The sequence below is a fragment of the Mandrillus leucophaeus genome, unplaced genomic scaffold, assembly GCF_000951045.1.
Source record: "Mandrillus leucophaeus isolate KB7577 unplaced genomic scaffold, Mleu.le_1.0 Scaffold629, whole genome shotgun sequence".
NCBI classification, from domain to species: domain Eukaryota; kingdom Metazoa; phylum Chordata; class Mammalia; order Primates; family Cercopithecidae; genus Mandrillus; species Mandrillus leucophaeus.
In genome coordinates this window covers 1,923,050-1,938,716 of record NW_012106797.1, presented here as the reverse complement: position 1 = coordinate 1,938,716, position 15,667 = coordinate 1,923,050, and the positions used below count along the sequence as shown (strand labels likewise).

At 44.5% G+C, this 15,667-nt stretch overlaps 1 protein-coding gene across 4 annotated transcripts in view; it reads left to right on the top strand.

The window, feature by feature from the left end:
- The window catches only part of METTL13 (methyltransferase like 13), an 18,085-nt gene extending 2,734 nt beyond the window's left edge, over positions 1-15,351 (top strand). For 2 of the 4 annotated variants that reach the window (XM_012000438.1, XM_012000439.1), the window contains 7 exons: positions 1,326-2,085; positions 3,488-3,687; positions 5,349-5,544; positions 8,070-8,234; positions 9,643-9,861; positions 12,037-12,168; positions 14,115-15,349. In XM_012000438.1, the coding sequence (XP_011855828.1) occupies positions 1,431-2,085; positions 3,488-3,687; positions 5,349-5,544; positions 8,070-8,234; positions 9,643-9,861; positions 12,037-12,168; positions 14,115-14,389 (1,842 nt within the window). In that variant the 5' untranslated portion in view covers positions 1,326-1,430 and the 3' untranslated portion in view covers positions 14,390-15,349. Of the gene's footprint in view, positions 1-1,325; positions 2,086-3,487; positions 3,688-5,348; positions 5,545-8,069; positions 8,235-9,642; positions 9,862-12,036; positions 12,169-14,114 lie in introns of all 4 variants that reach the window. The other 2 variants (XM_012000437.1, XM_012000440.1) reach the window with 2 other exon arrangements.
- The last annotated feature ends 316 nt before the right edge of the window (positions 15,352-15,667 follow it).

Here is a 15,667-nt window from a genome sequence, read left to right as displayed (position 1 = left end):
CGTCTCTACAAAAAATGAAAAAAATAGCTGGGCGTGGTGGCGCGCATCTGTAGTTCCAGCTACTCGGGAGGCTTAGGTGGGAGGATCGCTTGAGCCCAGGAGGTTGAGGCTGCAGTGAGCCATGATCACTCCACTGCACTCCAACCTGGGTGACAGAGTGAGACGCTGTCTCAAAAATTTTTTTTAAAGGTTTGCAGGTAATAAACCTCCCACCCCAACTCATTCTTGGATTAATGACCCTACTTGAAGAGTGACTTCCAATCTTCTGTCACTGTGCATTCCTGTGCAACCTGCGGCAGGTGTGACTTTGTGTATGAATTTGTTTTTCAAATAGTTGTTCAGTACTCCCCGAGTTTCAGGGACTGTGCCCAGTCCTTAAGCTATAAGAGCATTAAGACATAAACCCTGCACATGTTCCAGAAGTGAAACGTGATAAGTACAATAATGGGTTTGGTAATAGGTGAGATTGTACTGGAGGTTGGGAAGGAGGAAAGGTAGAAAACTAACATTTGTGGGTAAGCTTTATGTGCCAGACCTTTATTGTGTGCCGTGTATATGCATGTGCAGTCTTTCAATTCTCATCATAAACTCAGGTGAGTGGCCCTGGATGCATTTTACAGATGAGGAAACTGAGGCCTTGAGAGCCACTTTTTTTTTTTTTGCCCAAGATCATGCCCAAGTGGTCATGTGGGGATTTAAACTCAGGCCTGTCTGGCTCCAAAGCATATGCACATCTCTTTGTACCATGCTTTTCCAGAGATGGCAATATCAGAATTTCTAAGTTTGAATGGAAGATTGCTCCCTGGAGAGGGAGACAACAATCTGAATTTTAAGTTTGGCTTCAGAAAATAGCTGAATATTGTGAGATGGAATCTGTGATGGAAGTAAGATTTGAATCCTCACAAAGTGTACTTTATTGTCTAATGGAGCCAAAGGCATGAGTAGATTGAGGAAATAGGGTTATTCCCGGCCTAGGATTTCAACTATAACTCTATATTTGGATTCTCTGACTTCCTATTAATTCCCAAGTAACAAGTGCATGTTTTAGAGAAAAGAACAATTATGATTAATTTGTTTCTGCAACACAAAGCCCATTCTTATATAACTTGTATTGTAGCTGAATGTGGTTTTCACTAGCGAGTATATATGTGGTGTTTCAAGATAGAGTCTAGAATCAGCTCTGCAATGTTGCTGTTTCCCTGGTAGTAGCATCTCCACCTTCTGCAAATGTGCCTCAGCCAAGGTGAGACTTGATTCCTTGAAGTACCTGAAGCACAGTCCTTTGCTTTGATTACCTCCCTCTTGTCTGCGAATTTTTTCTCCAGGTGCTGGTGATTGGATGTGGCAACTCAGAACTGAGTGAGCAACTGTATGATGTGGGCTATCGGGATATAGTGAACATCGACATCAGTGAGGTTGTCATCAAGCAAATGAAGGAATGCAATGCCACGCGACGGCCCCAGATGAGCTTCTTGAAGATGGACATGACACAGATGGAGTTTCCCGATGCCTCGTTCCAGGTGGTGTTGGACAAGGGCACCCTGGATGCTGTCCTGACAGATGAGGAAGAGAAGACCCTGCAACAGGTGGACAGGATGCTGGCTGAGGTTGGCCGTGTCCTGCAGGTGGGCGGTCGCTATCTCTGCATCTCCCTGGCTCAGGCTCACATCCTGAAGAAAGCAGTGGGCCACTTCTCCCGGGAGGGGTGGATGGTGAGGGTGCACCAAGTGGCCAACAGCCAGGACCAGGTGTTGGAAGCAGAGCCTCAGTTCTCCTTGCCTGTCTTTGCCTTCATCATGACCAAGTTCAGGCCAGTCCCTGGCTCTGCCCTTCAGATCTTTGAGCTGTGTGCTCAGGAGCAGGGCAAGCCTGTGCGGCTGGAGAGTGCCGAGCGGCTGGCCGAGGCGGTGCGGGAGCGGCAGCAGTATGCCTGGCTGTGCAGCCAGCTGCGCCGCAAGGCCAAGCTGGGGAGTGTGTCTCTGGACTTGTGCGATGGGGACACGGGGGAGCCACGCTACACCCTCCACGTGGTGGACAGCCCCACTGTGAAACCATCGCGGGACAATCATTTTGCGATTTTCATCAGTGAGTTGGGATTGCTCCCTCTCTTCCCTGGAGGGGCTGGCTTACAGGGGCTGGGACTTGGGCTTGGGCTGGGGCTGGGGCTGAGGCTGGGCTGGGGCTTTGGTGGGATTCTTGACTGTTTTTATCTTGCAGGGGTTTGTACTTACAGAGGACTAGACCACCCAAAGCATGATGAAAGGAGAGTAATAGCTCTCTAGCAACCTACTGCGAGTTGAGACCTATTCCTTCTCATTTGCCATTGCAAAGGCTTGATGAAGTGTGAGAATGGGGTTGGTAGGGGAGAGAGAATAGAGATACATTTAGGAGGTCACATATGACATAGAGATGCTAGTTACTTGGTAGCATGGACTAATGGAAGCAATGCTGGACTAGCAAGTCTAAGACATAGGTTCTAGTCCCAGCTGTATCCTGTGAGCTGCAGGACCTGGGAAAGTTGCTGTGCTTGTCTGCAAAATTTAGAGAGGCAGCATAGGATAGCAGCTAAAAAAGTGAGCTCTGGAACCAGACTGTTTGGGTTTCAGTTTTGGCTCAGTCATTTCCTGATGGTATGACATTAGACAGGTTACTTTTCTTTCTCTGCCTTGGTTTTCTCACCTAGAAAGTGGGAGTGTAACTCTGGTATAGTTGTGAGAAGTATAAAAGCTCTTAGAAATGGTACCTGGCCTTGGAAGTGCTGTGTAAATATTAACCATTATTATTGAAAGCAGTAAGTGATACCAGATTTACCTTAAAAAGGATAAAAAAGATAGCAGGAGGAAATGCTTTCAAAAGTAGAACATTCTAGACAAATGCAAAGTGTTTATGGTCTTGGTGTTATGGTAGTTTGTTTCCTGGTGACTGAACCAGTTTTTCAAGTATTCTGTAATTCTATCCATCCATGTGTGGAAATAAATAGTGTAGTGAATACAAGCGTGGGTAGAGTCTGGGGCTAGACTGCCTGGGTTTGAGTCCCAGCTTCACCATTTACTTATTGTGTGAAGTTGGGCAAATAGTGTAACTTCTGTTTCTCAATTTCCTCATTTGTAAAAATGGGGATAATACTACTACCTGCAGCTTGGGCTGTTGGAGGATTCCATTAATATGTATTTGTCAACAGCTTGGAGTCATGCCTGGCATGACTTACTTGTGTTGGCATTATTGCTGTTTTTCTTGTGGTAGGTGCCTGCCTCCTTCCCCTACAGACATGCCCACACTTCTTCTCCACCCTTGGTCCTGCGTCTTGTCTGATGGGCTGCTTTGCCCTAGGTGTTGTGAACTAGAGAGTCGTTAGCTCCTCAGTGGGTCACAGTTGGGGAAGATGCTGGTCTTGGACAGGGACTGGCTCCCTTCCATTTGGGCCATATTGGTTGTGGGCTTGAACACTCTTTCCAGGACTCCCTGTAACCAAAGTTCTTTTTTCTAGTCCCCCAGGGCCGGGAGACTGAGTGGCTCTTTGGCATGGATGAGGGCCGGAAACAGCTGGCGGCCAGTGCTGGCTTCAGGAGGCTGATTACAGTGGCCCTTCACCGAGGTCAGCAGTATGAAAGCATGGACCACATCCAAGCTGAGCTGTCGGCTAGAGTCATGGAGCTGGCCCCAGCTGGGATGCCTGCCCAGCAGCAGGTAACACAGCTTTCGTACAGCTTTCATGGGTCTCTGAGGTCATGTTAGCAGCCAGGGAGGCAGAGGGAGCCTTGTCAGGATCTAGGACTAGAGTCTGTGACTCTCATCTAATCCTGGATGGGTATCAGCAGCTAAGGGTTACATGGCAGGGAAACCCTGTCCTTTGCCCCAGGCAATGAGAGGAAAGTGAGTACAGTAGGGTCTGTGTCTAGGGGAGCCTCTCAGACTCGATAGACATGGCAGGACGGAAATGCTCTACACATTGCGGGCTCCAGTTCTTCTTAATTTGAGTTGCTCTGACTGTGGGTTTCTTCTTCCACACTTTTTGAGCTGGATTTTCTTGGTCATTTTGCTTCTTAGAACTATCATTATCTAAGGGTATAAATGGGAAAGGGCCAAAACAGCTCAGCACGGTTATCCAGGTATTCACGTTGCTGGTCAGGTGTTTTACTGGGAAGGAAACTGAAGGTTTTTGCCTAAATGGTGATACGGTATTATCAGTTAACACCAACTGTGCCATCCTGGTCACCATGGGTAATGAACAAGTGATTTTACTGCAAGAACTTCATGTTGAGGAGTTGATCCTTTTTTTTTCTTTTTTGAGATAGGGTCTTGCTCTGTTGCCCAGGCTGGACTGGAGTTCAGTGGTGTGATCACGGCTCACTGCAGCCTCAGCCTCAACCTCCTGGGTTCAGACCGTCCTCCCACCTCAGCCTCTGGTAGTAACTGGGACTATAGGTGCAAACCACCATACCTGGCTAGTTTTTTTACATTTTTTTTAGAGACAGGGTCTCCCTGTGTTGCCCAAGCTTTGATCCTTCTTGATAGGTGGGAAAGCAAAGGTATCTAGAGGCTTGGTGCAAATTATAACAGTTCTGAAAAAAAGAACCCAGGCTTCTGGGTGCCTGGCTTGTGGTTCTGTCCACTAGGCTGACTTGTGTTTACAGAAGAATGTGTGTTTGATTCTTCCTGGCCAACTTTGGGGTTGGTGACCCCTATTTCAGGGAAGCCCAGATCCTCTGGGGAGCTTCATTTGTGACCTCTCACCAGTGGTGAGTCTGCAGGGTCAGGAGATACTGGTGATTATTAAGTAGTCTTATAGGTCTTTAAAAAAAGAAATAGATACAAAGATAGAGGGAAGGAGTGGGAAAGTATAGGGGGAAAGTATATTTTTCTCCTAAGGTTTAGAAAAATGGGGGAAAAATAGATGAGAATAATTAGGGGAAAGGAAAATTTCTCTAGATTTGGAGTGGTTGTTTCCCCCATGGATTTTGTTATCTTTATTCTTGTGTAGATTCCTTCTCATAATCACAGCCTCTTCCTGAGGGTTCCCTCTAGCTTGTGTTATTCTGGACTATTGAGAGTTCTTTTAGGGTTTACTGATGAGAAACCCCTAAAAGAACTTGGGGAGAATCAACTGCATCTCACTAGTTGTTTGGAAGATATTTATGTGTTCAGTTGATTTTCAAAAGATGAGTTAAACCTCTTAGATCGGTTCAACGGCTCCAGAAAAGTGCTTTCATAGAATGGCAAATCTTTGGAGTAGTTGTTGTTTAGAACCATGGTATAGGGATATATACACACAAAGGGGAAGGGGTTATAATTTCTCTTATTTCTTAAATGAACTACTGTTTTGACCACATCTCTGGTTGTACCTTCAGGTGCCCTTTCTGTCTGTGGGTGGGGACATTGGGGTCCGGACTGTTCAGCACCAAGACTGCAGTGCCTTGAGCGGTAACTATGTCATCGAGGACGTGCAAGGGGATGACAAGCGATACTTCCGGCGACTGATTTTCCTTAGCAACAGGAATGTGGTGCAGTCAGAAGCCAGGTTGCTGAAGGATGTGTCTTACAAAGGTGAGGTGTCATAGGCGCCGTGGTGGGACCCAGGTCGCTGTGGCATGGACTACATTTCCTGGGAGCTTGGCCGAGATGTAGAATGGACCTGGGTGTCTGTGAATTCTTAACCATCTGGACTCTTAGGGTGTGAGCAGCGATAAGCAGAGTACATTCTGTTCTTGAGCAGAGTCTGGCTCTGAAGTGATAAGGGGCGTGGGTAGTGAAGCCAAATACATGTGATAATCGCCTTAATGTCTTCAGTTTAAAGGCATCTGTTTTGCAGGTGCTCCATGTACATCTGTGTATTGTTTCAGTAGGCGTCTGTGAGGTGAGCCAGAACCATGGAAGTTGCAGGTGAGCCCTGCCCTCCATCGTGTGACTCACCTGTTTCAGAGGGTTTTGGAGTTGGCGGGTGACTTAGAGGCCATCTAGTATAGCACTGTTCAGTAGAACTGTCTGTGATGAAGGAGATGTTTAGTACCTGAGTTTCTAATGTGGTCGTGACTAACCTTATGTAGTGCTGAGCGTTTGGAATGTGGCTAGTGTAACTGAGGAACTAAATTTTTATTTTCTTTAATTCTAATTAATTTACATTTACATTTCAACAGACACAGGGGGCTAGTGGCTAGTATTGGACAGTGTAGATCTAAACCATCTCCTCTAGGATCCCTTTAAGTGGTCTCCCAGCTGTCACTCAGAAACTCCCCCTGATGGGGAATCAATAGTTTGTTTTTACCTGTGTTTCTCACAGGCTGTGTTAGTTTGTGTTTTAAAGGTGATACTTGCTCATTGAAATCACTTCAAAAGTCAAATGTAGAGAGTGAAAAGTGAACGCCCCTCACCTCTCCGTCTCTAGTGCATTTTCCGTGTCTGAGGCACAGAGATTCAGGGATGGAAGCTGAAATGGCTCTCCTGATTCCCAGTTGTTCCCTTTGCCTGGCTTGCCTGCCCTCATAGCAAGGCCATCTGGGAGGAGGGTGGAGACAGAGAATTCAGACGCTTGAGGTCATGGACTTGCTCTGAACTAGGATCAAGTTACCCAGCGAAATGGTTTTTTTCTTTAGGAGTTTTCCCTGGCCAAGAGCACCCAAGATTGTTGGGTTTCTGCCCTATTATTTGGTCACTCTGGCTACAGGTTGGTCCAGTTTCATCTCACTAAAATCTCAGTAAAATTGCTTAAAAGGACATTGTGCCCCTTTCAGTTTGGGATTCAGGTTTTTTCACCATTGTCATGTTCCTTGACTTCTTGGTAGCACTTTGTTCTCATGGAAAGAATGTTCCCTCTCATGGGAGTATTGGTGAGCAAGAAGGAGAGCATATTAAAAAGTGATTTAATTTCTGAAAAGCACCCCGACCCCACTCATCAATACCTTTTGCTGCTGGGGAATGCAGCTGATCCCTATGAAGACACAGCCATCTGTTTAGTATGATACCCTGGAGCAGTGAAGGGAGTAGGGAGAGGGAAATGGGAGTGGCTTTTTCGGATTTATTTCTTTTTGAATACTTGTGATTTTCTTCTTCAGCAGAGGTTGGTAGTGCTACCTGTGTGGCATGGCAGAAAGATGATAGGTGATGGAGACAGGCAGTCCGAGGTTCAACTCCTGTCTCTACCATCTGCCGATTCCCTATTTACTTAACACTTCAGTGGCTCAGTGTGTTCATGTGCCAAGAATTGGAATGATAAGGTTGTTAGAAGAGCGAAAAGAATAAAAGTTACGGTATAGTAATTGGCACATAGGAGGTGATTAGTAACTTTACCTTTCTTTAAAAGACTTTATGAGTAATCTTTTCTCCTGTTAGTGGCCTTACATTTCTCAGAGGGGAGGTACCAGGGCTCCTCAGTTGAGTTTTCCCAGGTTTTTGACTGTGCATTTGCCATTTCCTTTTCCAGCTTCCTTGCATCCATTGTATATGTTAAATGTTTAACAACTGTCTCTTTGTGGGGCAGGGTGGGGGGGCACATCCTGATTTATAGTGTTTATCGGTTCTCTAGTATAAATACCACCACTGTGTTTGTTTGTTTTACGTTGCTTATAAAGGAATACCTGAGACTGGGTAGTTTATAAAGAAAAAAAGTTTATTTTGGCTTATGGTTCTGCAGACTGTACAAGAAGCATGGTACCAACATCTGCTTCTGGTGAGGCTTCAGGAAGCTTACAATTATCACAGAAGGTGAAGGGAGAGCAGGCACATCACATAGCAAGAGAGATGCCAGGCTTTTTTCAACAACAGCTCTAGAGTGAGAACTCACTCAATACCATGGGGAAGGCACCCAGCCATTCATGAGGGATCTGCCCTCATGACCAGCATGGTGGCTGTGACATTGGGGATCACATTTCAGCATGAGGTTTGTAGGGGACAAACGTCTAAATGATTTCACTATGGCCAGTTTCAGGCTATCAACATGATGTCAACCAGTTTGCAAAATTTTAACCATTAGGTCTTTTGAGTCTATTCAAGCCATCTGGAGCACACTGCTGCTGGTAACCCTTTCTTCCTGAGGACTAGTGTACTAAGCATGGAACTTCATATCTCTTGTTTAGCCCAGAAGAAGCGGAAAAAGGACAGGAAGAAGCAGCGGCCTGCTGATGCGGAGGACTTCCCTGCAGCCCCAGGACAGTCCATTGATAAGAGTTACCTGTGTTGTGAACACCACAAAGCCATGATCGCTGGCCTTGCCCTGCTGAGAAACCCAGAGCTACTCCTAGGTGAGAGAGATGTCACTGCCTTCCACAGAAGGGAGCATAAAGATTACAGACCTAAACAATTGGTGTCACCTGCATTGTAGTTGAAGAACAGCGATTATAAGCTGACAGTGTATCTTTCTTCATCTCAACCATGTTAAAAGTTAATGAGCAGTCTAATTAACTGTTGCCTCAAACTCAACCTGTTATATTGAAATTGTATTGAAATATGTTAGGGTCTAAATGGCATTTTTTCTGTTCATTTCTTTTTAAAATTAAGGTATATCGTGTATTCAGTGAGACAAGTAAAAATACACAGAGTTTAATTGTTCAGCTTTTCTATAATGCATCACTTGAACATAAGATGCCATTGTATCTTGAAGTTCTACTTTCTAAAAAGATTCATATTATAGTTAATGCAGTCATAGCCTTATTACTAATAGCAGGTTTGGATCTGACTGCATTAGTAAAAATGTTCATGTTTCTGTCTGTGATTATAACCATTTTCACCTGAAGTCCCTGAATGTGCCTTCTTGGAACACCCTATACTTTTGTCCTGTTGTAGTGTTGATATATGTCACTAGAACCTCAGTTCTTAGATTTAATTCTCAGGGATTGTCTCCTTTGGGTGACTTTTTTTTTTGTTGTCTTCCTTTGATCCTCCTGTGGTGGCTGTGCTCTGTGCTCAGGAGCCGGAGTTGGGCCTTTGTTTTCCTGTGATGTGTGGAACTTGAATGGCTTACCCTTACTTGGTGAGGGTGTCTGAGAAGACAGTGTGGCCTTTTGAGTCAGGGGCAAGGGGCATTGCACTTCTCTTGCCTTTTAATCATGAGCAGGATTGCTTGGCCACTCTTCCTCCCTTTCCTAGAGAGGGTCTAATAACTCTTATAGTGAGGAATCTTCTTTTTTTTGAGACAGGGATTCACTCTTGCCCAGGCTAGAGTGCAGTGGTACGATCACAGCTCACTGCAGCCTTGACCTCCTCAGGCTCCCACCTCAGCTTACCATGTAGCTGGTACCACCAGTGTGTGTCACCATGCCCAGCTAATTTTTCTACTTTCTATAGACAGGATTTCACCGTGTTGCCCAGGCTGGTCTCGAACTCCTGAGCTCAAGTAATCTACCCACCTCGACCTCCCAAAGTGCTGGGATTACAGGTGTGAGCCACTGCCCCGGCCACTTTGAGATCTTTAAGAGACCATAATAATAACACATTAGTTCACCTTCTGGATCCTAGTCATCATGAATCCAGGATTGAGTTATCAGATGTCAAATTGACTCTTAGATTTCTGGAATGAGACAGGGAGACCTCTAAATCTTGTATCCCCTGAGTGGAGACAGTGGGCTGACCTAGGCTTTTGCCTTCCCTGAGGCTGGTACAGAATTTTCCAGTGAACAGATGGCAATGTGATGCTCTATTCTTTTTTTACAGAGATCCCACTGGCATTGTTGGTGGTAGGCCTGGGAGGAGGCAGCCTCCCCCTCTTTGTCCACGATCATTTCCCAAAGTCCTGCATCGATGCTGTGGAGATCGACCCCTCCATGTTGGAAGTGGCCACCCAGTGGTTTGGCTTCTCCCAGAGTGACCGAATGAAGGTCCACATTGCAGACGGCCTGGACTATATCGCCAGCCTGGCAGGAGGAGGAGAAGGTACTGCTCTTGGAGCATTTGAAGAGGTGTTGAAGGATGATTGGTCTGACATTGTCAGGCCCGTAAGGGCCTCTACAGTTTATCTCTAAGAGAGTGGCATGAGTTCATTCCAGTCTTCAGCCTGTTCATTTGTTGATATACTTACTCACTAGAGTACCAGCTATATGCTTAGCACTGTGTCAGGTATGAATGTATAGCAATAAGTAAAACAGGCCATTCCTGCCCTTACGGTGCTAACAGACCAGTGGGCTTTTTTCTGACCTGTAAGCTTGTCATTTCCTCACCATCTTAAGAAACCTGAAGTCTAACTGGGCAAAGAAACAGAGAAGAAAAGGTGGAATGTGTGTTGGGAGGTGTTTCTTGTAAATATTTCGACTGGAGGTAAAGCCAGAAATAGAGCAAAACAGTATTCATGTAAGATCAGTGGTTTACAACCTCAGGGTCCGACATTTGGTAATGTATGGAGACAATTTTTGGTTGTCACAGATCAGGGGGTGAGGAATGTTGCTACTGAATCTAACTGGTAGAGATCTAGGATGCTAGTAAACATTTTACAATGTGCAGGACAGGCACTAATGATAGAATTATCTGGCCTAGAATTTCCACGGTGCTGAGGTGGAGAAACCTTGATGCAGATGCTACTCTATGGGAATTCTGATAGGCCTTCTGCAACTAGAATTAAGGTTCCATTTGCTCTAGTAATTTGCATCCCAGATTTAGGACAAAAACCATAAGCATAATAATTTTCTGCAAAATACTAGGGACAGTAACTCTGCTTATTATACAAATAGGCTGCTGGTGACTTTAGTACTTTCTGGAGCTTAAGTCCTTCGGAGAGAAGGCAGTTAGGTTGGTTCAGTTCTGCTGGGGAGCTCAGGACACCCTTCCTGGTCTGCTTATTCCATAACAGATACTCTGGTCTCATTGGATTAGAATATTTTCCAGTAAGAGTGTGGCAAACTAGGATGCCTGGGACGAGTATTGAACCGATGCTATCTTAATTTTAATTGCAAGCTGAATTGAATTATAACAGTTTCACAGGTTCCCTCTCTGAGGCTAGGGTTAGTTTAGGTGCCCAAGCCCAGATAGCTAATACGGTGAAGTATTTACGACAGTGCCATGCACATGGTAAGTACTTAATCCACGATGTTACTGCTGTTGTTATCTATAGATTAATTTTCAATGGCTCTGCCCATCTTCTGTAACACTAAAATGTTTTAGATTACTGGAGGGCTCAAGGCTGCAAATGCAGGCTATTGTTCTCCTCGGACTTTGATGAGCCAACATGTTCTCTTTGTAAGAAACCAAAATCAGATCTGTGCTATGAAAAATGATAAGCATGCAGCAGTCCTAATTAAATACTTATTAATTATTGAATAATTACTACCACAGTCTCAAAATTTTCTAAAAACATGTCAGTGGCATTGCAGACCTACCCCTATAAAAACAATTTAACATTATAGTAAGGAGCAGATCCAATTCTTCATCAGTTCTTTCTCACCCATTTAGCAAAATGATTTCTTTCTTGAGTCAGCTCTTGTTCATGGAACTATAAAGATAACACTAACTGAAATTTCAGAACATTTTCTCCTATGAGGTAAAATATGCTGTTTTCAGAGTTAAAAGTTACCATTTACTGGGTCAGCCTTTAAAGGCTTAGTCAGCTGCTTTGTCTAGATCAGTGGTCCTCAACTCTGACTGTATTTAGAATTACCTGGAAAGCTCAAGAAAAATACCAGAGGCTTCCCATCTCTCCTCTCATCTGCCCCCTACCACTCCAGGATGTTTTATTCTGTTGGTCACAGTGTAGTCCACATTAGAAGTTTCCCAAGGTGATTGTAATGTTCTGCCACAGTCAAAAGCCACTGGTGTTGATGGCCTCTTAACCAAGAAATATTCATGCTAAAGTGGACCCCATTAATGTTTTTGCCTTTGGAAGGTGCTTTTAAATGTGGAAGAATGTTCCATCTTTACTATGGGACACTCTGAACCCTGATGACAAGGACTGCCCTGGGCCATGATGTCAGTGCCCTTATAGGCAAACCACATCCTCTGTGTCATCCTTCTGACTTAGTCACCATGCCCACCACTGGTAAAGAGGAGGTATAGTGTAGGAATGTAAATGGTATTATTTTATCCAGCAAAGACAAGGACTTGTTTCCTTCTTTTTCCCAGCACGGCCTTGCTACGATGTCATAATGTTTGATGTTGACAGTAAGGACCCAACACTGGGAATGAGTTGTCCACCCCCAGCATTTGTGGAGCAATCTTTTCTACAGAACGTTAAAAGCATCTTGACTCCTGAAGGTATGGAGAACAAAAGGCTGGAGAGGGAGGAGGGAAGGGACCATTAAAAGAAAAATTTATCTTTTTAATGAGAAATGCACAGAAGTGCGAGCTCGATCAGCTTTTCCAAATTGAATACACCCATTTACTAGCACCAGACACAGAAAATTTCCAGCTTGCCAGAAGTCTATCTCTTATCCCCTTTCAGTAACTTGTCCTCGCAAGAGTAATCACTATCTTAACATCTGTCCGCCCAGCTTAATTGTGCCTGTTCTTGTTCTTTATATAAATGGAATCATATGGAATGTTGGAATGTTCTTTTTTTTTTTGAGACAGGGTTTTGCTTTGTTTCCCAGGCTGGAGTGCAGTGGCATGATCATGGCTCACTGTAGCCTCAAACTCCTGGTCTCAAGGAATCCTCCCACCTCAGTCATCTGAGTAGCTGGGACTACAGGTGGATGCCACCAGGCCTGGCTAATTTTTTTATTTTTATTTTTTGTAGAGACAGGATCTCACTATGTTGCCGAGGCTGGTCTCAAACTCCTAGCCTCAAGCGATCCTCCTACCTTGGCCTCCCAAAGTGCTGGGATTACAGGCATGAGCCACTGCACTTGGCTGAATGTACTCTTTCAGTGCCCATTTTCTTTCACTCAACATGATGTTTGTGAGACTCATTCACAGTGTTGTGTTTACATGGCTTATTTTTATTGCTGTGTTGTATCATGTGACTTAACGCAATTCATTTATCCATTCTGCTGTTGGTATTTGGTTTGTTTCCTGTGTGGGTCTATTATAAGTAGTGCTGCCATTAGCATGTTAGTATATGCCTTTTGATGAATTATGTTTTCAGATCTCTTGGGTATATACACAGGGTTGTCATTGCTGGATCATAGGTTATGGGTATGTTTGGCTTTTGTAGATGCTACCACACAGTTTTACAAAGTGGTTGTAGCAGTTCACACTCCCACTAGCATGGTGATGCTAGCTACTACATGATGCTTCCTACACGTGCTGTACCAGGCAGTGTGTTATTTAATCTTCATAGCAGTCCATTGTTTGAATGAGGAAACTGAGGTTGAAGATTTGCCAAGGTGACGCAAGGTAACAGTTGGGGCTCCAACCCAGTGCCTTGTCACCTCAAAACTGGAGCCTTTAATCCCTATGTTAACAGCCCTCTAGGTGTTTTTGATTTGGTGTAAGGCACTGTGGTAACTGACTTGATTTGGAATCTTAATTGTCAGAAGTCAAGGTAACCTTGGCCCTCTCACTGGTTAATAAATACTCTATGGTATGTATGTCAAGAATGTAATATCCCTGTAGAGTTGGTAAATTTTACTTTTGTAGGGAATCACTTTCTATGAATTGATTGAGACGAAGTCTCATTCTGTCACCCAGGCTGGATTTTGGCTCACTGCAACCTCTGCCTCCCAGGTTCAAGAGATTCTCCTGCCTCAGCCCCCCTAGCAGCTCCTGCCTCAGCCTCCCTAGCAGCTGGGATTACAGGGGTCCACCACCATGCCCAGCTAATTTTTATATTTTTAGTAGAGCCGAGGTTTCACCATTTTGGCCAGGCTGGTCTCAAACTCATGACTTTCAGTGATATGCCTGTCTCAGCCTCTCAAAGTGATATGATCATAGACATGAGCCACCGTGCCCGGCTGGGAATCACTTCTTTCTCAAAGCAATTCTTTGGGAAACTGAGGCGTGGAGAATGGTAAGATAATGTGTGAGTAGCACAGAAGAGCAAGAAATAAAGCTGAAGTTTGTCTATGGCTCACATGCTCCCCATGCTTTTCTCCATCTGCCTTTCTATGCTGTGTATTCTCTGCAAACTCACCACCATCATAAGTGCGTTTTAGTCCATCAGTCTCCTTGGGACAGGAATTGGTATTTTCCTCAAAGCCGATCCTTATCTTTGATATGTCTCCTGATGTGAGGTCATTCTGACTTTTCTTCCTACCCTATAGGTGTTTTTATTCTCAACCTCGTGTGCCGAGACTTGGGGCTAAAGGACTCAGTGCTGGCTGGGCTCAAGGCAGTGTTCCCCCTCCTATATGTCCGGCGAATTGAGGGTGAAGTGAATGAGATCCTGTTCTGTCAGCTGCACCCTGAGCAAAAACTTGCCACACCAGAGCTCCTAGAAACAGCCCAGGCTTTGGAGCAGACCCTGAGGAAGCCTGGGAGGGGTTGGGATGACACGTATGTCTTGTCAGATATGCTCAAGACGGTGAAGATTGTATGATTGCTTAGGCCAAGCAGCCCTCCTGCCTAGACTGACCTTGGACTCCCAGCCTGCCAGAGATTGAAGAAATACAACGCACAGTACTTTTTAAGCTTCATATTTTTCTCGGTTTCACACTCAGCTACATGTGACCTCCAGCTTGGTGAGGTTGCCTGAAGATTAGGGAAAATAAAAATGTCCTTCCCATCTTGTCCTCTTTAGTACCACTTGGGTTGGTTCGTCTTTGCTTCCTACACCATGTCCTTGTGTAGAATTCCCTGCTGAAGCCCCTAGCACACACTGCATGCCTTAACAAGTATGTGCAAGCCCCTCAGGATTCAAGACAGCCAGATTTTATTGCATCTCTACTTATACTGGTTTGCTTTTGATTTATTCCTCTATTAGTTCTGTAGGAGTGATCTCAAGTGAGATAGCAGAGCAAGATGCCAAAAGACTATAAACAGAGTAAGGTTTCTATAGATGTGAGACAGATCTGAGAGAGCATTTACTCTGTCTCCCTGTGGATGAAACTGCTGCTGAAATGGTTCCAATTTTTAGGAATCTGCTAACCCACTTCATTATTTGACAGCTTTCCTTGATGACCCAAACCTTGTAGCCTAAGCCATTTGTCTTTTGCTCAGTGGAGGGAGTGTATAGACCCGGCCCCATGGGTTTGCATGTCAAAGACCTGGCAGACTAAAGTGTCTGGTGTTTGTTTACTCACATTCGTTGAGTGACAGCTATGTGCCAGACTCTGCGTAAAGAGTGGTGGCAGAAGTGAAAATGTTTAAGAATGACCAAAAACATTACTAATGAAAGTTAATGTGTTCCAGGCATTCTTCTAAGTGGTTTACATGCACTGTCTCATTTAATCTGAGATAAAGGATAGTTAAGCCCAAACTGTATCTAAACCCAAATCTCACTTGGCTGGAAACATCAATCTTAACCATTTATTGAGAACCATTAAACCAATGATTCCAAGACTGGCTTGAATTTTGTCTTTCCTAATTATACCAAGGTTGATTTAATGAGCAGTGCCGTGGAAAATAGTCATTGTCACCATTCACCACCTGGCTTATCTTTCCACAGACCCTTTAAAAATGGACCCCAACCTTTCAGGTGAAGCATACAGATGCTCTTCATCCTACGATGGGGTTATACCCTCATAAATCTATCATAAATAGAAAATGCATTTAATACCCTGATAAGCCGTTGTAAACTTGAAAAGTTGTAAGTCAGAGACTGTCTGTATTTCAGTGAGGTTGTCATCCTTAGAAAATAGTGTCAGTGGCCGGGCGC